At 41.8% G+C, this 25355-nt stretch overlaps 1 protein-coding gene across 2 annotated transcripts in view; it reads right to left on the minus strand.

The window, feature by feature from the left end:
• Positions 1–25355, minus strand: part of IKBKE (inhibitor of nuclear factor kappa B kinase subunit epsilon) — a 277152-nt gene that overhangs the window by 50535 nt on the left and 201262 nt on the right. For both annotated transcript variants that reach the window (XM_053706599.1, XM_053706595.1), the window contains one exon: positions 554–630. In XM_053706599.1, the coding sequence (XP_053562574.1) occupies positions 554–630 (77 nt within the window). The remainder of the gene's footprint in view (positions 1–553; positions 631–25355) is intronic.

Consider the following 25355-nt stretch of genomic DNA (forward strand, 5'->3'; position numbering starts at 1 on the left):
TGGCTGCCGGATTTAATTTTTATAGTGCGCCCCCTACACAGCGAAGTTTAACTTTCCAGCGAGCTCCATTAATTTCAATAGGAGACATCTTGCCACTCGCAGAGACTGCCCCTTTTTAAGATAATTCCACCAGGGCAGCCCCTGCGAGGTAAGCGTAAAAAAAACACATCTGATCTGGTCAGGTTTAGATAATCAGCCCCTAAGTCTTCACAGGCACAATACACCTCCCCACCAGATCTCTGAGCTTGAACCCTGCGCACAGACCCTCATAGTATATCTTTTACTAGAAGTATTTTTGCTAATGTAAGTATATTGCAAAATCTCTGCTATTTAAAACTGAAATACATTAGTGCACATTTCGATTTTGACCTTTCTATCCATTTAAATGGAAAACAATAAAAAAACAAAAAAATATAATTTTCTATTTTTCTCATTTGTGAATCCAAGTAATGCTGTGCAAACTCTCAATATCATACAAGCAAAAACTTGTTAAATGTAAGTGCATATGTCTGTGTGATGATGCTGTCTTGTTGGAAGGGTATTACATACTTACATGGCTCAATTCTTCTCTTCTTAAATTGCTTGTATATCAGCAGAATTTTCTGCAGACAATGTTCCATTCTGTTGATGCTAGAGAAAAAAACATTACCGGTTTACTGTTACTTAGGTCTTTCTATAATAGCTCTGTTTGCTTTCTACTCTTTTTAAAACTAATGATGGATAAAGGGCAAAGTCTAAATTCATCTTATTCTCATTAACAGAGCATTATATACAGTAGAATTTCTTAACCAAGCGCGTAATTAAATTACAATGCAATAGCACTTACTCTAAATTTTAAATGAGCAGTAGATTTTTTTCTGACAAATTTCAAAATTGAATTTGCCTGCCCCTGTGTCATGTGACAGCCATCAGCCAATCACAGACTCATATATGTATACACTGTGAACTCCTGCACATGCTCAGTAGGAGCTGGTGCCTCAGGAGGTGTGTATATAAAAACATTGTGCACAACATTAACAGTAAATTGGAAAATATGTTAAAACTGCATACTGTGGCCTCTATTTATGAAAGGTCTTGCGGACCTGATCCGGTCCGCAAGACCTCGCTGAATGCTGAGAGCAATACGATCCCCGTATTCAGCATTGCACCAGCAGCTCACAAGAGCTGCTGGTGCAACGCCGCCCCCTGTTGACTCGCGGCCAATCAGCCGCCAGCAGGGAGGTGTAAATCAACCCGATCGTATTTGATCGGGTTGAATTGCGGCGATTCCTGTCTGCCTGCTCAGAGCAGGCGGACAGGGTTATGGAGCAGCGGTCTTTAGACCGCTGCTTTATAACTGCTGTTTCTGGCGAGTCTGAAGACTCGCCAGAAACACGGGCCATCAAGCTCCATTTGGAGCTTGATAGATAGGCCCCTGTATCTGAATCATGAACGTTTAATTGTGACATTAGTGTCCCTTTAATGACCACTGATCTCTGCTGTCATTTACAATCAACTTTAAAGTAAATGTAAATTTTAATGAATGAGTTTTTAAAAAATACTATTACAAACAGGGGAACTTTCATTCATTAAAATTGACATTGAAGCGTTTTAAAAAAAAAATTAAAAAAATACTTAGCTTTTTCTTTAGGAAACCCAGACCAGCGATCCTCCTCCCGCTTCTCACGCTGTACTTAGCATATCAATGACGAAACCGACTTCCTCCAATCGTTGCGTGGCCTCACGAGCTGGACACTTCAGGGTGCACGCCATGATTGGAGGAAGCCGGTTTCGTCATCGATATGCTAAAATATACAACAGTTCAGAGTAGACAAACAGCACACTACCTGGTGCAAGTGGTAGAGAGCCACTGCAAACTCCTCAATGTATCCACAGCAACATAGATCCATAGCACCAAATCATGAGGAAATAGCTCAGCTTCTGAAGAAGCACTGGCATGTTTTAAGAAAATGTAATAAGAATATTAGCAAATTTTAACAATATCCCCAACATAAGATGTTTGGTGGTTAAGAATGATATAGGGCCAGCTAAACATAAACAACAAACATATATGTCTGCTAAAACCTATGGCACTTACCCATGCCTTAATTGTGCTAGCTGTAATTCTGTAATTAGAAGCAAGGAATTTGTCCACCCTCATACAGGCAAAAGATTTAAGATAAACGGATTTTATACATGTGAATCAACACATGTTGTATATTTAATAAAATGCCCATGTTCAAAAATATACTTAGGAGAGACAGTGAGATAAATAAGAGACAGGCTTAGCCAACACGGGTCTAACATAAGATGTGGTGATATGAAAGCCCCAGTGGCCTGTCATTTTCTTGAAGCGGGCCATAGTATATCACAGTTAAGGTGGCAAATCATTGACAGTGTGGGGACCCTGAGAAGAGGTGGCAATAGGGAACTCTTATTAAAGAGAAAGGAGTCCCTTTGGATTTATAAATTGGACACGTTAGCCCCTAAGGGGATTAATAGGGAAATTGATATGGCAGTATTTCTGTGATGAAAATTAGTATAAGTTGTAACATAAACTTCTCTGAATAGGCTACATATAGCATGATTGTATCATATCATATGAGATAGATTTAAAATTTATATGTATTAGCAGTTTTGTTTTTAGAGGGGAAATTAGTCTTTTGTATTAAACTATGACCACTAGGTGGCAGCAAACTGTGTTTTAATTTTTTTTTGTAAATGGTGTTGTAAGGGTTAAAGGATATGGTATTTAAGTAGCAGCATACAGGTGTTCTGTATTAGCATGATTAATGGTGAATAACCAGAAACGCTGCTTTTGCTGATGTGTGCCTATATGCTTTGTGTAAGCTAAAAGTTCAATAAATGACATAAAGACAAGAATTTTTTCCTCATGATTTGGTGCTGAGGGCCTATGTTGCTGTGGATCCATGAGACTGGAGATTGAACGACGGCGACTGGACTAGGATGTCGTCTAGATATGGCGTCACAGCAATGCCTCTGGCTCTGGCTACTGCAAGTAGTGCCCCTAGATCCTTCGTGAAGTCTCTCGGGGCCGTCACCAGTCCGAAGGGAAGGGCTACAAACTGGAAGTCTTGGTCCAGAAACGCAAATCTCAGGAACTGAAATGATCCCTGTGGATTGGCACATGAAGGTAGTCATCCTTCAATTTTATTGTTGTCATGAACTGTCCCTCTTGAACTAGGAGCAGAATAGATCTGATCGTTTCCATTTTGAACAATGAAACAGGCGGAAATTTGTTTAAACATTTGAGGTCCAGACTTGGGCGAAATGTGCCCTCCTTCTTTGGGACCACGAAAAGGTTTGAATAGTACCCTAGACCTCTCTCTGTTGGAGGTACTGGTACAATAACTCAGAGAGAAGAGAGTTCCCTCACACATTCTAGAAAGGCGTCCCTCTGGTCTTGAAGACAGGTTTGACAGGAGGAATCTGCCCTTGGCGGATGAGATCTGAAACCTATTGTCAGGGTGCCAGGGATCAGACTGAGAAGAGAAGTGCACAAATAATCACACCTTTATTAATAGCAAAAAATTATAAAATGTCCACAAGTCAAAAAACAAGCCAGGAGTCAAAACCAGAGCTGGTAGTCAGACGAGCCAAGTCAGGAGCCAAAGCGAATAGTCAGATGAGCCGGAATCAGGAACAAGGAGAACAGCAGAGTCAGGAACAAGCCAGGGATCAGGAACCAGGAAGGACGTCAGGCAGCCAGGTAATACACAGGAACTCTCACAAACAGGTCTCAGACAACGCAAAGGCAAAGCATACTGAACAGAGGCCCTTTAAATAATAAATGATGACATCACAATTCTGAGACTGCATCCTGTCTCACATGGATGATGCACAACAGTCTGGCCATAAAAGGAAGTGCAGGAAGTGAGCACCATCCCCCACAATGCACCAAGTCAGGAAGAGAGGTGAGTAAAATGGCTGCCAGCAGCACATGGCAAACACAACAGGGAAAAACCCTGACACCTATCCTGTAACCCTGGGCAACGACCACCAGAACCCAAGGGTCCTGAACATCCTGCAACCATGCTTCTGAGAAGAGAGATAATCTGCCCCCTACTCGGTCCGTTGACCGGTCGGGGGCCGCCCCTTAATGACGATTTTGTCTTGGCGGGCTTCTTGTTCTGCTTGGACTCATTCCAAGACTGAACTGGCTTCCAAGCTCCCTTGGACTGGTTCTTCTTTGCCATGGGCTGCTGGCGATGGGCCTTGTCCGAACGAAAGGGACGAAAAGTAGATCCCTTAGGTTTAACCTTCTTATCCTGTGGCAGGAAGGCTCCCTTGCCTGCCGTGACCATGGATATGATAGAGTCCAGTACTGGAACAAAAATGAGACCATGGATATGATAGAGTCCAGTCCTGGACCAAAAAGGATCTTTCCCTGAAAGGGAATGGACAGAAGCCTAGATTTAGGGGTCATGTCCGCAGACCATGACTTAAGCCACAAAGCCCTACGGGCTAGGATGGAAAAACCTGATATTTTTGCATTCATGCGAATAATCTGCATATTGGCGTTGGGGAGTCTCCCTCTCGACCACTTCAGACAGGCATTCGCAACAATATGTCGCAACTCCGGCTACCGCTGCCACCGGCTGAAAATCAAACCCTGTGTGCTGAAACATATTTCTCAACATGTTTTCTAACTTTTTATCCATGGGCTCCTTAAACGACGAACTATCCTCGAGAGGAATCGTTGTACGCTTCACGATTGTGGAGATAGCACCATCCACCTTATGGACAGTCCCCTATAGCTCAAGCTGAGAGTCCGCAATGGGGAACAGTTTCTTAAAATAAGAGGAAGGGGAAAAGGATGAACCCAATTTCTCCCATTCATTCTTAATAATGTTAGCCATTTTAACAGGAAACGGGAAGGTCTGAGGAACCACCCTTTATCAAGTTTAGGAATCGAAGGTTCCTCTGGTAGTTTCGGTTCCGGAACCTCCAATGTAGCAAGCACTTGCTTCAATAGGGAGCCTACATTTTCCATCCTAAACCTAAAGTCTGGTTCCTCCGCACAAGGAGGTTTAGATGACACGGACTCCGACCCAGAAGGAACGTCCTCCGAAGAGTCGGAGTTGTCCTCATCAGGGGATAATCTTTCCGAGATATCCATTGGAGTAGATGACACCTGGGCCGCAAGATTTTACTCTACGCTTGCGCTTAGCAGAACGTGGTAAGGCACTAATCACCACAGACACCACCGTTTACCGCTGATCCGCAAGATCTGACAGCCAGCGGCCCTCTCCCTCAGGATGATTAGTCATGCCCTGGGGCGCTGCATGTGTAATCGGAGATGAATGTAGGGAACGCACCTCACGGGACGAAGAACCCTCAGAGGTGGATGGCTCAGTAGTACTAAACATCTTATTCTTTGTAGATGTAGTAATCTTATCGAGGCATGTGGAACAGAGTTTAGCAGGCAGATCTACCAGAACCTCCTCACAATAAACAAAGGTATTAGACTTTTTATATTAGACAACGCGTCAGAGTCCTCCATAGCTTACGCCTTTATTACGGACTAGATTTACTATAAAAATGGCACCTTTATACCTCCAATGGCCGGGGCACTCACCACCTCCTTAGACCCGGACCACAGAAGAAAACTGCTTCGTCTCCTGCATCTGCTGGTGCGGAAGAGGAAGTGGAATAGGCCCCACCCAGTCACATGGAGTGCCTCGCAGGACCGCCCCTGCACTAGGGAGAAAAAGTACGCCAAATCGGCCACGTAACTCCCAAAAATGACATCTGTAGTCCACCATTGCCAGAGCCTCATCTCACACATATCGCAGCAATTACACAATAAATAACATTATGTACAAACCCCCCCTGTTCAATAATCCTTCTTCCAGGGATATTAACCCTTGATTCTATAAAAATAAAAGGCGTCACACTGTGACCCTGTCTTCTTGCGCTATCATTATGTATATAAAAAAAGAAAAGATCTTACCAGAATCTACGCCGTGGAACAGGAACACATCCTTTCAAGTGTGACAATGTAGTAGTGTCGATCCTGACATGGACTTGAGTGAAAGCAGGCAGCGAAACTCGGCAAAGATGATTGCTTATGGAGCTGTTAATCTGAGTCTGGATGGTTTTGCAGAAAGACTCTCCCTGCATCTCCAGACTCTAACTTTCACCCATGCTCTCACTGAGAGGCTGACAGGACTACTTAAAACTCCAGTCCCATTTCAAAGAGTACTACCCTCCATAAGAGACTACTCCGAATATTCCGACAATTCTCTGCCAACCTCCTGTGACAAAAGGCAAAGAATGACTGGGGGATGGGGGAAGTGGGGGAGGTATTTAAGCCTTTGGCTGCCATGTCTTTGCCTCCACCTGGTGGCCAGGCTCTTAATTCCCACAACTGATGAATGAAGCTGTGGACTCTCCTCCCCTTTAGATGGAAAATAGGATAAAATATTTGTTAAAATGTTTAATTAAACTTTTTTATTTAATAAATTAATTTTATTATTATTCTTTGGTTATAAAGCACCAACAGATTCTGCAGCGCTGTCCATGGGTAGAAAGTTAAAAGTATATCGATGATACAAAATTTTTAAGACACAGGACAAAATTTATCAAACAAATACAAAAGGAAAATGAGGGGCCTATGCCTGTGGAAATTTAAAATCTAAAAGGGTATGAGGGCGAGAAAAGGGAGATGGGGACTCCAAAGGTGAGAATAATGTTAGTGTGGAGTTAGATGAGGCTTAGGCTTCCCTGAACATAAAGGTCTTTAGGGAGCTTTTAAAGGAGGACAGACTAGGGGAAAGTCGGACAGCGCGAGGAAGTGTGTTCCAAAGGGTTGGTGCCACACGGGAGAAGACCTGCTGTCTAGCATGGGAGGTGGTGATGGTAGAAGATGCAAGGAGAAGGTCATTGTTGGATGTTAGGGGGCGGGCTGTAGTATATTTGTTGATTAGTGAGGACAGGTAGGGGGGGCAGCATTGGTAAGGGCTTTGTAGCTCAGGGTGAGAATTTTGAATTTAATTCTACTGTGAATGGGGAGCCCGTAAAGGGACTCACAGAAAGGTGCAGCAGATACAAAGCATCGAGAAAGGCAGATTAGCCTGGCAGAGGCATTTAGGATGGATTGAAGGGGTGAGAGGCAGTAGAGTGAAAGGCCAGTGAGAAGGTTATTAGTCAAGTCGGGAAATTACCAGGGATTGGATTAGCTGTTTAGTAGTTTCAGAAATGGACTAATTTTGTAGATGTTGTATTGGTGGTTGCGGCAGGATGAAGAGAGCAATTGGATGTGGGGTATGAAGGACAGATCAAAGTCAAGTATAACTCTGAGTCTGCGGACTTGAGTTGATGGGGAGATAGTGGTGTAAGCCGCCAACACTGATAGAAAGGTAAAACACTGGAGTAGAACTAGAGGACAGATTAGAAAGAGCTCAGTCTTGGACATGTTAAGTGTTTACGTGGTGAGAGGTCATCCAGGAAGAAATGCCAGATAAGCAGTTGCTGATGGACAGAGGGAGAAAGAGAAGGGGTGGAGAGGTAGATCTGAGTATCATCAGCATAGAGGTGAAATTTAAAGCCATAGTTGTTGATAAGTTTACCCAGTGAAGAAGTATAAATAGAGAAGAGTAGAGGACCCAGGCCAGAGCCTTGAGGTACCCCAACAGACAGAGGCAATGAAGAAGAGTAGTTGCCAGCAAATGAGACAGAAAAAGTCCTGTTAGAGAGATAAGAGTGGATCCAAGACAGGGCAGTGTCACAGAGCCCAAGAGAGTTGAGAGACGGTAGGAAGAGGGGGTGATCAACAGTGTCAAACAGCAGAGAGGTCAAATAACATAAGTATATAGTAGTGGCCATTGGTTTTAGCAGAATGGAGGTAGTTAATAACCTAGAAATGTATTGTTTAAAACTTCTGATACTAGCTCTTTAAATGTGATAGTCACCACATTAACGCCTAGATTTGGAGTCGGTTCATAAAGCTCTTAACTACTGTGCTCTTAAGTACACTAACACCCATAAACTACCTATGTACCCCTAAACCGAGGCCCCCCCACATCGCCGCCACTCTAATAAAAATTTTTTACCCCTAATCTGCCGACCGCACACCGCCGCAACCTACATTATCCCTATGTACCCCTAATCTGCTGCCTCTAACACCGCCGACACCTACATAATATTTGTTAACCCCTAATTTGCCCCCCCAACGTCGCCGCTACCTTACCTACAATTATTAACCCCTAATCTGCCGACCAGACCTCGCCGCTACTCTAATAAATGTATTAACCCCTAATCCACCTCACTCCCGCCTCAAAAACCCTATAATAAATAGTATTAACCCCTAATCTGCCCTCCCTAACATCACCGACACCTAACTTCAAGTATTAACCCCTAATCTGCCGACCGGACCTCGCCGCTACTCTAATAAATGTATTAACCCCTAAAGCTAAGTCTAACCCTAACCCTAACACCCCCCTAAGTTAAATATAATTTTTATCTAACGAAATAAAATAAATCTTATTAAATAAATTATTCCTATTTAAAGCTAAATACTTACCTGTAAAATAAACCCTAATATAGCTACAATATAACTAATAATTATATTGTAGCTATTTTAGGATTTAAATTTATTTTACAGGCAACTTTGTATTTATTTTAACTAGGTACAATAGCTATTAAATAGTTAATAACTATTTAAAAGCTACCTAGTTAAAATAATTACAAAATTACCTGTAAAATAAATCCTAACCTAAGTTACAATTAAACCTAACACTACACTATCAATAAATAAATTAACTAAACTATCTACAATTATCTACAATTAAATACAAATAAATACACTAACTAAAGTACAAAAAATAAAAAAAGAACTAAGTTACAAAAAAGATGGCGTCCCTCGAATTCCGATTGGCTGATAGGATTCTATCAGCCAATCGGAATTAAGGTAGGAATAATCTGATTGGCTGATGGAATCAGCCAATCAGATTGAAGTTCAATCGGATTGGCTGATCCAATCAGCCAATCAGATTGAGCTCGCATTCTATTGACTGATTGGAACAGCCAATAGAATGCGAGCTCAATCTGATTGGCTGATTGGATCAGCCAATCGGATTGAACATGCTTCTGATTGGCTGATTCCATCAGCCAATCAGAATTTTCCTACCTTAATTCCGATTGGCTGATAGAATCAGCCAATCGGAATTCGAGGGAAGCCATCTTGGATGACGTCCCTTAAAGGAACCGTCATTCGTCGGGAAGTCGTCGGCCAGGATGGATGTTCCGCGTCGGCGGGATGAAGATGGAGCCGGAAGAAAGAAGATTGAAGATGCCGCTTGATAGAAGACTTCATAATGTTTGTAAAAATTTTTTTTTATTTTTTGTAACTTAGTAATTATTTTAACTAGGTAGCTATTAAATAGTTATTAACTATTTAATAGCTATTGTACCTAGTTAAAATAAATACAAAGTTGCCTGTAAAATACATTTAAATCCTAAAATAGCTACAATATAATTATTAATTATATTGTAGCTATATTAGGGTTTATTTTACAGGTAAGTATTTAGCTTTAAATAGGAATAATTTATTTAATAAGATTTATTTTATTTCGTTAGATAAAAATTATATTTAACTTAGGGGGGTGTTAGGGTTAGACTTAGCTTTAGGGGTTAATACATTTATTAGAGTAGCGGCGAGGTCCGGTCGGCAGATTAGGGGATAATAATTGTAGGTAGGTGGCGGCGACGTTGGTGGCGGCAGATTAGGGGTTAATAAATATAATATAGGGGTCGGCGGTGTTAGGGACAGCAGATTAGGGGTACATAGCTATAATGTAGGTTGCGGCGGTGTACGGAGCGCGAGACTAGGGGTTAAAAATAATATGCAGGGGTCAGCGATAGCGGGGGCGGCAGATTAGGGGTTAATAAGTGTAAGGTTAGGAGTGTTTAGACTCGGGGTACATGTTAGAGTGTTAGGTGCAGAAAACATACTTGTGCACGATTCCCCCATAGGAAACAATGGGGCTGCGTTAGGAGCTGAACGCTGCTTTTTTGCAGGTGTTTTTTTTTCAGCTCAAACTGCCCCATTGTTTCCTATGGGGGAATCGTGCACGAGTATGTTTTTTAAGCTGGCCGCGTCCGTAAGCACCGCTGGTATTTAGAGTTGTAGTGGCGGTAAATTATGCTCTACGCTCCCTTTTTGGAGCAACAATGTATCTAACCTTCCCACACACTGAGCAGTTTTATCAATCTTGTAATCACAACTTATATCGTGTCATAATATTGTACTGTATATACCAAAAAAGTCCCTTCGATCTTCAATAGTACACTCAGAAGTCTTTGTAAGACCTTAGTAGCATGGATCTCGGGTCAGTAACGGTCAGTTTATGTTTACACTTTTGGCATGTGTTCAGCTTTTTTCAATTTTTTTCATTAGTGTTTCAGTAGTGTAGCTGACCGGCTCCGGTCCATAGAGTGAGCATATTATGCGGTGTAGTTATAATTGTGACTTTAGTATTATCTCATATCCGTAAGAAAACATTTACTCACCGCTGCTCTCCTCCTCCTCAGAGACACTGGCCCGAGTCTTATCCTCCGTGTACTTGTCGGGGCTTTTCTCCACGCCTCCACGTTGCAGAGCTCAACCCGGATTAAAGGTACAACAAGAATCCTCAAAAATGAAATCACCCGGGGAACTCCGTTAAAATTTAAAATTCTTTATTTCATAGACAAAGCGTTAAAACTTTTTCCTTTGTGTAGCAACACACAGGTAAAAACAGGTATTTCGTGCATCCTATAATTCAGACACACATGTTGAACTAAAGGTAGCGTCAAGGGATCAGCTGACACGTTTCGGCCAATAGCCGTAGTCAAAGCTGCTTTGACTACGGCTATTGGCCGAAACGCGTCAGCTGATCCCTTGACGCTACCTTTAGTTCAACATATGTGTCTGAATTATAGGATGCACGAAAACATAATTTATGCTTACCTGATAAATTCCTTTCTCCTGTAGTGTAGTCAGTCCACGGGTCATCCATTACTTATGGAATATATCTCTTCCTAACAGGAAACTGCAAGAGAATTACCCAGCAGAGCTCCTATATAGCTCCTCCCCTCACATATCATACTCAGTCATTCGACCAAAGCAGACGAGAAAGGAGGAACCATAGGGTACAGTGGTGACTGGAGTTTAATTAAAATTTAGACCTGCCGTAAAAACAGGGCGGGCCGTGGACTGACTACACTACAGGAGAAAGGAATTTATCAGGTAAGCATAAATTATGTTTTCTCCTGTTAAGTGTAGTCAGTCCACGGGTCATCCATTACTTATGGAATACCAATACCAAAGCTAAAGTACACGGATGAAGGGAGGGACAAGGCAGGAACATTAAACAGAAGGAACCACTGCCTGAAGTACCTTTCTCCCAAAAATTGCCTCCGACGAAGCAAAAGTGTCAAATTTGTAAAATTTTGAAAAAATGTGAAGCGAAGACCAAGTCGCAGCCTTGCAAATCTGTTCAACAGAGGCCTCATTTTTAAAAGCCCAGGTGGAAGCCACAGCTCTAGTAGAATGAGCTGTAATCCTTTCAGGAGGCTGCTGTCCAGCAGTCTCATAGGCTAAGCATATTATGCTACGAAGCCAAAAAGAGAGAGAGGTAGCCGAAGCCTTTTAACCTCTCCTCTGTCCAGAGTAAACGACAAACAGGGAAGAAGTTTGACGAAAATCCTTAGTTGCCTGCAAATAGAATTTCAGGGCACGGACTACGTCCAGATTATGCAAAAGTCGTTCCTTCTTTGAAGAAGGGTTAGGACACAGAGATGGAACAACAATCTCTTGATTGATATTCCTGTTAGTAACTACCTTAGGTAAGAACCCAGGTTTAGTACTCAGGACTACCTTGTCTGAATGAAAAATCAGATAAGGAGAATCACAATGTAAGGCAGATAACTCAGAGACTCTTCGAGCCGAGGAAATAGCCATCAAAAACAGAACTTTCCAAGATAACAGCTTGATATCAATGGAATGAAGGGGTTCAAATGGAACTCCTTGAAGAACATTAAGAACTAAGTTTAAGCTCCACGGCGGAGCAACAGACTTAAACACAGGCTTAATCCTAGTTAAAGCCTGACAGAAAGCCTGAACGTCTGGAACTTCAGCCAGACGTTTGTGTAGAAGAATAGACAGAGCAGAAATCTGTCCCTTTAACGAACTAGTAGATAAGCCCTTTTCTAAACCCTCTTGTAGAAAGGACAATATCCTAGGAATCCTAACCTTACTCCATGAGTAACTCTTGTATTCGCACCAATGTAAATATTTACGCCATATCTTATGGTAAATTTTTCTGGTAACAGGCTTCCTAGCCTGTATTAAGGTATCAATAACCGACTCCGAGAAGCCACGCTTTGATAGAATCAAGCGTTCAATCTCCATGCAGTCAGCCTCAGAGAAATTAGATTTGGATGTTTGAAAGGACCCTGAATTAGAAGGTCCTGTCTCAGAGGCAGAGACCACGGTGGACAGGACGACATGTCCACTAGGTCTGCATACCAGGTCCTGCGTGGCCACGCAGGCGCTATCAGAATCACCGAAGCTCTCTCCTGTTTGATCTTGGCAATCAAACGAGGAAGCATCGGGAATGGTGGAAACACATAAGCCATGTTGAAGACCCAAGGAGCTGTCAGAGCATCTATCAGCACCGCTCCCGGGTCCCTGGACCTGGATCCGTAACAAGGAAGCTTGGCGTTCTGACGAGACGCCATGAGATCCAGATCTGGTTTGCCCCAACAACGAATCAGTTGAGCAAAGACCTCTGGATGAAGCTCCCACTCCCCCGGATGAAAAGTCTGGCGACTTAGAAAATCCGCCTCCCAGTTCTCCACGCCTGGGATGTAGATCGCTGACAAGTGGCAAGAGTGAGACTCTGCCCAGCGAATTATCTTTGAGACTTCCAACATCGCTAGGGAACTTCTGGTTCCCCCTTGATGGTTGATGTAAGCCACAGTCGTGATGTTGTCGACTGAAATCTGATGAACCTCAGAGTTGCTAACTGAGGCCAAGCTAGGAGAGCATTGAATATTGCTCTTAACTCCAGAATATTTATTGGGAGGAGTTTCTCCTCCTGAGTCCATAATCCCTGAACTTTCAGGGAATTCCAGACTGCTCCCCAGCCTAGAAGGCTGGCGTCTGTTGTTACAATCGTCCAATCTGGCCTGCGAAAGGTCATCCCCTTGGACAGATGTGGCCGAGAAAGCCACCATAGAAGAGAATCTCTGGTCTCTTGATCCAGATTTAGTAGGGGGGACAAGTCTGAGTAATCCCCGTTCCCCTGACTTAGCATGCACAATTGCAGCGGTCTGAGATGCAGGCGCGCAAATGGTACTATGTCCATTGCCGCTACCATTAAGCCGATTACTTCCATGCACTGAGCTACTGACGGGTGTGGAATGGAGTGAAGGACACGGCAAGCATTTAGAAGTTTTAATAACCTGGCCTCTGTCAGGTAAATTTTCATCTCTACAGAATCTATAAGAGTCCCTAGAAAGGGAACTCTTGTAAGTGGTAATAGAGAACTCTTTTCCACGTTCACCTTCCACCCATGCGACCTCAGAAATGCCAGAACTATCTCTGTATGAGACTTGGCAGTTTGAAAACTTGACGCTTGTATCAGAATGTCGTCTAGGTACGGAGTCACCGCTATGCCTCGCGGTCTTAGTACCGCCAGAAGTGATCCTAGAATTTTTGTAAATATTCTTGGAGCCGTAGCTAATCCGAAGGGAAGAGCTACAAACTGGTAATGCCTGTCTAGGAAGGCAAATCTCAGATACCGGTAATGGTCCTTGTGAATCGGTATGTGAAGGTAGGCATCCTTTAGATCCACTGTGGTCATGTACTGACCCTCTTGGATCATGGGAAGGATGGATCGAATAGTTTCCATTTTGAATGATGGAACTCTTAGAAATTTGTTTAGGATTTTTAAGTCCAAGATTGGCCTGAAGGTTCCCTCTTTCTTGGGAACCACAAATAGGTTTGAATAGAATCCCTGCCCGTGTTCCGTCCGCGGAACTGGGTGGATTACCCCCATTAGTAAGAGGTCTTGTACACAGCGTAGAAACGCCTCTTTCTTTATTTGGTTTGCTGATAACCTTGAAAGATGAAATCTCCCCCGTGGAGGAGAAGTTTTGAAGTCCAGGAGATATCCCTGAGATATGATCTCCAACGCCCAGGGATCCTGGACATCTCTTGCCCAAGCCTGGGCGAAGAGAGAAAGTCTGCCCCCCACTAGATCCGTTTCCGGATAGGGGGCCCTCTCTTCATGCTGTTTTGGGGGCAGCAGCAGGTTTCTTGGCCTGCTTGCCCCTGTTCCAGGACTGGTTAACTTTCCAGCCCTGTCTTTAACGAGCAACAGCTCCTTCCTGTTTTGGAACGGAGGAAGTTGATGCTGCTCCTGCCTTGAAGTTACGAAAGGCACGAAAATTAGACTGTTTGGCCTTTGATTTGGCCCTGTCCTGAGGTAGAGCATGGCCCTTACTTCCCGTAATGTCAGCAATAATTTCTTTCAAGCCGGGCCCGAATAAGGTCTGCCCTTTGAAAGGAATATTAAGCAATTTAGATTTAGAAGTCACGTCAGCTGACCAGGATTTAAGCCATAGCGCTCTGCGCGCTTGGATGGCGAATCCGGAGTTCTTAGCCGTAAGTTTGGTTAAATGCACAACGGCATCAGAAACAAATGCGTTAGCTAGCTTAAGTGTCTTAAGCTTGTTGATTATTTCATCCAATGGAGCTGAGCGAATGGCCTCTTCCAGAGACTCAAACCAGAATGCTGCCGCAGCAGTGACAGGCGCAATGCATGCGAGGGGCTGTAAAATAAAACCTTGTTGAACAAACATTTTCTTAAGGTAACCCTCTAATTTTTTATCCATTGGATCTGAAAAGGCACAACTATCCTCCACCGGGATAGTGGTACGCTTAGCTAAAGTAGGAACTGCTCCCTCCACCTTAGGGACCGTCTGCCATAAGTCTCGTGTGGTGGCGTCAATAGGAAGCATTTTCCTAAATATGGGAGGAGGGGTAAAAGGCACACCCGGTCTATCCCACTCCTTGCTAATAATCTCTGTAAGCCTTTTTGGTATAGGAAATACGTCAGTACACACCGGTACCACATAGTATCTATCCAACCTACATAATTTCTCTGGAATTGCAACCGTGTTACAATCATTCAGAGCCGCTAATACCTCCCCTAGCAATGTGCGGAGGTTCTCTAGCTTAAATTTAAAATTGGAAATCTCTGAATCCAGTCTCCCTGGATCAGATCCGTCACCCACAGAATGAAGCTCTCCGTCCTCACGTTCTGCAAACTGTGACGCAGTATCTGACATGGCTCTCATCTCATCCGCGCGCTCTATCCTTAACCCAGAGCTATCACGCTTGCCTCTTAATTCTGGCAACTTAGATAATACTTCTGTCATAACAGTAGCCATGTCTTGCAAAGTGATTTGTAAGGGCCTCCCTGATGTACTTGGCGCCACAAAATCACGCACCTCCTGAGCGGGAGGCGAAGGTACTGACACGTGAGGAGAGTTAGTCGGCATAACTTCCCCCTCGTCGTCTGGTTATAATTTCTTTACATGTAAAGATTGACTTTTATTTAAAGAAGCATCAATGCAATTAGTACACAAATTTCTATTGGGCTCCACATTGACCTTTAAACATAGTGAACAAAGAGATTCATCTGAGTCAGACATGTTTAAACAAACTAGCAATGAGACTAGCAAACTTGGAAATACTTTTCAAAATTAATTTACAAGCAATATAAAAAACGTTACTGTGGCTTTAAGAAGCACAGAAAAACTGACACAGTTGAAATAACAATGACCAAAATAGTTATAGCAACCAAATTTTCACAGTAAATGTATTAAGTTAGCAAAGGATTGCACCCACCAGCAAATGGATGATTAATCCCTTAGTACCCAAAAACGGATAACAATTATATAATTAACGTTTTTCTCACAGTCAAATACACTGTCACAGGACTGCTGTGCCTGATTACCTCCCTCAAAATGGATTTTGAAGACCCCTGAGCTCTCTAGAGACGATCTGGATCATGGAGGATGAAGTAGACAGATTGTGACTGAACTTTTGCTGCGCAAAAAAGTGCTAAAATAGGCCCCTCCCACTCATATTACAACAGTGGGGAAGCTCAGAAACTGTTTCTATGCAGAAAACAAAAATGGCCATGTGGTAAAAATCATGCCCTAATAAGTTTTATCACCAAGTACCTCACAAAAACGATTAACAAGCCAGTAAACGTTTTAAACATACATTTGAAAGTTATGTATTATTATTAATAAGCCTGCTACCAGTCGTTTTTACTGCAGTTAAGGCTCATACATTATTTCAGTATTAACAGTATTTTCAGAGTCAATTCCATTCCTTAGAAAAATACATTCAGTGTACACACACACACACACATCAGCCTGATACCAGTCGCTATCACTGCATTTAAGGCTGAACTTACTTTACAATGGTATCAGCAGTATTTTCTCAGTCAATTACATTCCTCAGAAAATAAATTACTGCACATACCTCATTTGTTGCAGGGGAGCCCTGCATGCTATTCCCCTTCTCTGAAGTTACCTCACTCCTCAGATGAGAAACAGCCAGTGGATCTTAGTTACGTCTGCTAAGACCATAGAAAAAACCCAGGCAGATTCTTCTTCTAATGCTGCCTGAGAATAAACAGCACACTCCGGTGCCATTTAAAAATAACAAACTTTTGATTGTAGAAATAAACTAAGTTAAAAAACACCACAGATCTCTCACAGCTTCCTTTTTAGTTAGGCTGCAAGAGAATGACTGAGTATGATATGTGAGGGGAGGAGCTATATAGCAGCTCTGCTGGGTAATTCTCTTGCAGTTTCCTGTTAGGAAGAGATATATTCCATAAGTAATGGATGACCCGTGGACTGACTACACTTAACAGGAGAAATACCTGTTTTTACCTGTGTGTTGCTGCACAAAGGAAAAAGTTTTAACGCTTTGTCTATGAAATAAAGAATTTGAAATTTTAACGGAGTTACCCGGGTGATTTCATTTTTGAGGCTCCCTTTTTGGAGCCTAACGCAGCCCTTCTGTGAACTCTAAATACCAGCGGTATTTAAAAGGTGCGGGGGGAAAAAAGCACGCATAGCTAACGCACCCCTTGAGCCACAGAACTCTAAATCTAGGCGTAAGTGATTTGTTAATGGGATGAATGGGCTTGACAAAGTAATACCAGTTTCCTAACATCTGGTTACATGTCAGCTAGCAGGAGTCATTGCCACATACAGAAATCTGGAGTGGATTCTGTTGTTTGGAACATAGTTGCATATAGTGCAAAAATGAATTGTAATTCTAGCACTAGGAACAATGAAAGTCTATGTGTTTACCCCCTCAAAGGTGTTAAACATTTAGTAAAAGTACAACTTCAGAGCCATAAAAAAACTGCTAGCCCAACCGGAAACGATATAGGGGTTGATTCCAATCTTATCCCCCCCTGATGTTGTGTCTGCTTCGGGCCAGCAGTTTTTGCGGCTCTCAAGCTGTACTTCACATTTTTTTTCTTCCCGTTAACACACACAGAACCAGATTAAGAGTGGCACGCTATCATTTGCGCTCGAGCTATATCAGGTTTTCACGGCCGTTTGCACACAAGTTAAATTCGGCTTGTATTACAAGTTGAAAGTAAATGTGAACTCGCAAGCACAATCACGATTTACACTAGAATGATTACCATGACCTCAGAGCTCTGGTTAACTATTACACAAATCAAATAAGTGTCATAAAACACATCAAAATTACATTTAAAAGTACAGTCACACTCATAATTACACTAATAAAAATTATTTTAAAAAAATTGCACAAAAAGTTATAAGGGCTCAAAGATATGAGGTCTCAGGTTTTTAGGAAAACAAAAGGCTGCATAGGGCTTTAACATAGAGATAAATACATATACATGTCTAAAGATGGATATATATGTACTGTATATCTATCTACATATATATATACACACACACATATATATATAATATATATATATATATACATACATATCAACACATAAATACATATGTGTATATATATATATATATATGTATAGTGGAGCCCTTTGCAATGTAGTTGAAAGTATGTAAATTCATATTTATGAAATATTTATATATGATAAAGGTTTAGTTTTTTTATTGAGGATTAACATATATTCACAAGTATAATGCAGTACAGACAAGTCCACATAAATGTCCACTTGTAGATCATAGTTATATATATATAGGACAGTAGGTTTTTGTAGGTGTACAAACGAAGAAACAATTAGAAAGTAAGCAGTAACTGTTATCATAAACATTGACAAGAGTTGTTGTAATGTTACTTAACAGGATTATAGATTAATCTACTTAAGGAACACTACTATTCCTCTATTATCCTCATTTTTGTTTATTGCTTGAGATGAGTGTGTTCCTACTCCTCTGACTAGAGAGGCTACCCTTGAGCCCCGACACTTTAAAGAGTTACTGTGTAGAGGAGGAGAACAATGTTATCAAACATAAGAGAATGATATCAAGAATATGATAGAGAATACTTTTCCACTTTGATAGAGGAGTGTTTTACATAAATTGTTTAAATTGTGGGAAGAGAGGTAATGGAATATTAGTCATATTAAACTGAAACCACCATGTATCTAAAAATGCATTATCATAGAATGATTGTCATAAAGTGCCCAAACATATGGTATAGAATTGTACAAGCATGTGGTTCTAATTTCAATATATAAAGAAATGTTTTAATTATTTGCAGTGTTTTGTGAGAGAAACAGCGCATTTAGTCTCTGGACATAATTTGTTTAATCCAGAGTACTTTTAGGTTTTTTTTTGGGGGGGGAGGGGGATGGAACAGAGGCCAGCCACCATTTTTATCATTTAAGAGATTACATATACAACTAGTGATAGGCTACCATAGCAAGAGGCTACCAAACTCCAAAAATAGCCCAGTATGGTTATTTTGTAGCTAGTGGGCTTTGCAAAACATAACCATCTACATACTAATGAATAATAGGTTGCGGTCAGCCAGAAAGGACCCTTTAGGTAAGTTGTGAGGCTAAGACTGCTTCTGAGTTAAAAGGATGTATTGTGGCATAAAAAAACCCCATAGGTATATATCCTGTCCCCTGGGCATGGGCCCCATACCCGACGGCAGGAAAATACTGAAAAGATATGCATAATAGTCAACTGTTTAAAGGGGCGTAATTCAGTGACCCCTATTTAACATGGTAGAGACAGATATAATATTAAGGAGGTATATAATAGCAGCTTATGGTTACCTAGTAGTAGTCGGCCTGTATGTTTCACCATTCTATCAGGGTGAGTTATAAAGTGCGGTAAAGTTAAAGAGGGTACAACAACACAGATTAGGGGAAGTTGTAATGGGGTTGCTGATCTGTATAACGAACTTATATTTGCACTCTTAGGCCTAGATTTGGAGTTCGGCGGTAGCCGTCAAAACCAGCGTTAGAGGCTCCTAACGCTGGTTTTGGCCGCCCGCTGGTATTTGGAGTCAGTGATTAAAGGGTCTAACGCTCACTTTTCAGCCGCGACTTTTCCATACCGCAGATCCCCCTACGCCATTTGCGTATCCTATCTTTTCAATGGGATCTTCCTAACGCCGGTATTTAGAGTCGTTTCTGAAGTGAGCGTTAGAGCTCTAACGACAAAACTCCAGCCGCCTGAAAAAAGCAGGAGTTAAGAGCTTTCTGGGCTAACGCCGGTTCATAAAGCTCTTAACTACTGTACCCTAAAGTACACTAACACCCATAAACTACCTATGTACCCCTAAACCGAGCTCCCCCCACATCGCCGCCACTCGATTAAAATATTTTAACCCCTAATCTGCCGACCGCCACCTACGTTATACTTATGTACCCCTAATCTGCTGCCCCTAACCCCGCCGACCCCTGTATTACATTTATTAACCCCTAACCTGCCCCCCACAACGTCGCCGCCAGCTACTTAAAATAATTAACCCCTAATCTTCCGACCGCAAAGCGCCGCCACCTACGTTATCCCTATGTACCCCTAATCTGCTGCCCCTAACACCGCCGAACCCTATATTATATTTATTAACCCCTAATCTGCCCCCCTCAACGTCGCCGACACCTGCCTACACTTATTAACCCCTAATCTGCCGAGCGGACCGCACCGCTACTATAATAAAGTTATTAACCCCTACCCCGCCTCACTAACCCTATCATAAATAGTATTAACCCCTAATCTGCCCTCCCTAACATCACCGACACCTACCTTCAATTATTAACCCCTAATCTGACGACCGGAGCTCATCGCTACTATAATAAATGGATTAACCCCTAAAGCTAAGTCTAACCCTAACACTAACACCCCCCTAACTTAAATATAATTTACATCTAACGAAATAAATTAACTCTTATTAAATAAATGATTCCTATTTAAAGCTAAATACTTACCTGTAAAATAAATCCTAATATAGCTACAATATAAATTATAATTATATTATAGCTATTTTAGGATTAATATTTATTTTACAGGCAACTTTGTAATTATTTTAATCAGGTACAATAGCTATTAAATAGTTAAGAACTATTTAATAGTTACCTAGTTAAAATAATAACAAATTTACCTGTAAAATAAATCCTAACCTAAGATATAATTAAACCTAACACTACCCTATCAATACAATAATTAAATAAACTGCCTACAATTACCTACAATTAACATAACACTACACTATCAATAAATTAATTAAACACAATTCCTACAAATAAATACAATTAAATAAACTAGCTAAAGTACAAAAAATAAAAAAGAACTAAGTTACAAAAATAAAAAAATATTTACAAACATAAGAAAAATATTACAACAATTTTAAACTAATTACACCTACTCTAAGCCCCCTAATAAAATAACAAAGCCCCCCAAAATAAAAAATTCCCTACCCTATTCTAAATTAAAAAAGTTACAAGCTCTTTTACCTTACCAGCCCTGAACAGGGCCCTTTGCGGGGCATGCCCCAAGAATTTCAGCTCTTTTGCCTGTAAAAAAAAACATACCATACCCCCCCCCCAACATTACAACCCACCACCCACATACCCCTATTCTAACCCAAACCCCCCTTAAAGAAACCTAACACTAAGCCCCTGAAGATCTTCCTACCTTGTCTTCACCATCCAGGTATCACCGATCCGTCCTGGCTCCAACATCTTCATCCAACCCAAGCGGGGGTTGGCGATCCATCATCCGGTGGCTGAAGAGGTCCAGAAGAGGCTCCAAAGTCTTCCTCCTATCCGGCAAGAAGAGGACATCCGGACCGGCAAACATCTTCTCCAAGCGGCATCTTCGATCTTCTTCCATCCGGTGCGGAGCGGGTCCATCTTGAAGCAGGCGACGCGGATCCATCCTCTTCTTCCGTTGTCTCCCGACGAATGACGGTTCCTTTAAGGGACGTCATCCAAGATGGCGTCCCTCGAATTCCAATTGACTGATAGGATTCTATCAGCCAATCGGAATTAAGGTAGGAATTTTCTGATTGGCTGATGGAATCAGCCAATCAGAATCAAGTTCAATCCGATTGGCTGATCCAATCAGCCAATCAGATTGAGCTCGCATTCTATTGGCTGATCCTATCAGCCAATCGGAATTCGAGGGACGCCATCTTGGATGACGTCCCTTAAAGGAACCGTCATTCGTCGGGAGACAACGGAAGAAGAGGATGGATCCGCGTCGCCTGCTTCAAGATGGACCCGCTCCGCACCGGATGGAAGAAGATCCGGTCCGGATGTCCTCTTCTTGCCGGATAGGAGGAAGACTTTGGAGCCTCTTCTGGACCTCTTCAGCCACCGGATGATGGATCGCCAACCCCCGCTTGGGTTGGATGAAGATGTTGGAGCCAGGACGGATCGGTGATACCTGGATGGTGAAGACAAGGTAGGAAGATCTTCAGGGGCTTAGTGTTAGGTTTCTTTAAGGGGGGTTTGGGTTAGATTAGGGGTATGTGGGTGGTGAGTTGTAATGTTGGGGGGGGGGGTATGGTATGTTTTTTTTTACAGGCAAAAGAGCTGAAATTCTTGGGGCATGCCCCGCAAAGGGCCCTGTTCAGGGCTGGTAAGGTAAAAGAGCTTCTAACTTTTTTAATTTAGAATAGGGTAGGGAATTTTTTATTTTGGGGGGCTTTGTTATTTTATTAGGGGGCTTAGAGTAGGTGTAATTAGTTTAAAATTGTTGTAATATTTTTCTTATGTTTGTAAATATTTTTTTATTTTTTGTAACTTAGTTCTTTTTTATTTTTTGTACTCTAGCTAGTTTATTTAATTGTATTTATTTGTAGGAATTGTGTTTAATTAATTTATTGATAGTGTAGTGTTAGGTTAATTGTAGGTAATTGTAGGTAGTTTATGTAATTAATGTATTGATAGTGTAGTGTTAGGTTTAATTATATCTTAGGTTAGGATGTATTTTACAGGTAAATTTGTTATTATTTTAACTAGGTAACTATTAAATAGTTCTTAACTATTTAATAGCTATTGTACCTGGTTAAAATAATTACAAAGTTGCCTGTAAAATAAATATTAATCCTAAAATAGCTATAATATAATTATAATTTATATTGTAGCTATATTAGGATTTATTTTACAGGTAAGTATTTAGCTTTAAATAGGAATAAGTTATTTAATAAGAGTTAATTTATTTCGTTAGATGTAAATTATATTTAAGTTAGGGGGGTGTTAGTGTTAGGGTTAGACTTAGCTTTAGGGGTTAATACATTTATTAGAATAGCGGTGAGGTCCGCTCGGCAGATTAGGGGTTAATAATTGAAGGTAGGTGTCGGCGATGTTAGGGAGGGCAGATTAGGGGTTAATACTATTTATGATAGGGTTAGTGAGGCGGATTAGGGGTTAATAACTTTATTATAGTAGCGCTCAGGTCCGCTCGGCAGATTAGGGGTTAATAAGTGTAGGCAGGTGTCGGCGACGTTGAGGGGGGCAGATTAGGGGTTAATAAATATAATCTAGGGGTCGGCGGTGTTAGGGGCAGCAGATTAGGGGTACATAGGGATAACATAGGTTGCGGCGGTTTACGGAGCGGCAGATTAGGGGTTAAAAAAATATGCAGGGGTCAGCGATAGCGGGCGCGGCAGAATAGGGGTTAATAAGTGTAAGGTTAGGGGTGTTTAGACTCGGGGTACATGTTAGAGTGTTAGGTGCAGACGTAGGAAGTGTTTCCCCATAGGAAACAATGGGGCTGCGTTAGGAGCTGAACGCTGCTTTTTTGCAGGTGTTAGGTTTTTTTTCAGCTCAAACAGTCCCATTGTTTCCTATGGGAGAATCGTGCACGAGCACGTTTTTGAGGCTGGCCGCGTCCGTAAGCAACTCTGGTATCGAGAGTTGCATTTGCGGTAAAAATGCTCTACGCTCCTTTTTTGGAGCCTAACGCAGCATTTGTTTGAACTCTCGATACCAGAGTTAATTTTATGGTGCGGCCAGAAAAAAACCTGCGGAGCGTTAACAGCCCTTCTACCGCCAAACTCCAAATCTAGGCCTTAGGAAGTTAGCGTATTGAAAACATTAATTTTGACCATACATAGAATAACACGATTATCGGAGCCTCTAAAGCCATACATATGAAGGTGTTACAGTTTGCATACTAGTTTTATGATGATTTGGACTTAGTGCAGAACCTTTTAACATTTTTAAAAGAAGAGTAAACACAAAAACAGGCTTAAATAATTAGAGCTCCCAACTCAAACATAAAAAATGTAAACATGTATAGATTAAATAAGAACATACATGAGCAGCTTTCGCACAATCTAATAATTCTGTGAGTAGTGACTGTTCTGGGGACATTGTAGTAGTATGATATACTAGGTACAGCAAGTCTAAAGTATAGTCCTTTAGCAGTATAAGAAAACGTTGCAAACCAGTGCATTCATTTATTTCAGTTATGCCCAGCTAAGCATGTGTCAAGTGCATCTATGAGGGCAATGCAGAGTAACTGTAACCATATGCTTTACTTGTAATAAACTTATATAGTTATTTCTTAGTAAGCATCCCAATTCCCTGAAGCACAAACTAATGTCCTGGTATTGCAGTCCTCTCACAAACAACTGTAAACATATTGCCATATTGCTGCTTTACACACTATCGTTCAATCTTTGAGAAGCTTCAAGTATAACAGTGCAATTCACATTAGAGGCACTATTTTGTCCCACACCTGTTCGTAAGGCAATGTGTTCTATTATTTCATTCTGCTATATAAAACACGTCTTAATGAAATTTAAATAAACAAGCATAACAGACACAGCTATTTAACCTATATTGTCGGATGGTTATCAACCTCCATACTAGCTCAAACTTAGACCCCAGACACTTGGTAGAGGATCCATGTGGTTATAGGTGATCCAGAACGTAGAGAGCTGTGAGGAGTCCCCTGCTCACCTCCATAAGCCATGTGCAGGTTGGCAGCTAGCCCACACCAATTCTAACATATCCCAGCATAGATGGCCACAGATTAGTATCCCTCGGAAGGCTGGATCTGGAGTGGAAAGCGAACAGGACAGAGGATGTGACCGCGATGAGTGTCCACAGTCGATTCCCCCGTGCTGGCTTAATGATCTGTGGAATTGGAGAGGTTAGCGGTTTAGAGGTGCGTAGCTCTATTCGCTCGCTCAACATAGAGTAAATCAAAGCTGTAGTAGGATCCGAATATGGGACAACCGGAGGTTGAGCAGGTATGAGTAGGTGCAGTATGTCGGTCTCCACTTCATGCTCAGGTTGAGTCGTTGCAAATGCTCTCTCCAAATGATAGTTATTTACACGAGGAGTTTCAGTTTGTAATATTGCGGGAGGTCCCTCGCTCTCCTTGGTGAACTCCAGCATATAACCTGCCATGTTAGCAATATCTGTGCTCGCTGTAGGGTCCATACCATCCGCCATTACCCACATTGCATCGACTTCCTTTGTTAACTCAGTGCTGCTTGTAAGTTTTAGGTTAACGAGGCTGTGCTGCATCTTCTCTGCAAAATTGTCAAGCAGTACTAGTACCTGCACATGAAATCCTCCATATTTGGTTATGTAGTATAGAGTTCCACATGTATCAGGTTGCGTCTGTAAGGCCAACAGTCACTGCTACCTCGTGGTGAATGGCTGAGGTCCAAATAAATGTCTTAGTAAGTGTTTAAATTCTCATCAGATGGGTCTCTACAATAGTTGCTCTTCCCAGAAGTAGATATAGATTAGAAACTTTGCTGAGATTTATTATTCATACCCCCAAATCAAATGGTTTATCAGGAGCCCATGAAATGTGTGTCATGTCTCTTCTGTGGCTGGCTCCGCCCC

This window comes from Bombina bombina, chromosome 3 (assembly GCF_027579735.1).
Source record: "Bombina bombina isolate aBomBom1 chromosome 3, aBomBom1.pri, whole genome shotgun sequence".
NCBI classification, from domain to species: Eukaryota; Metazoa; Chordata; class Amphibia; order Anura; family Bombinatoridae; genus Bombina; species Bombina bombina.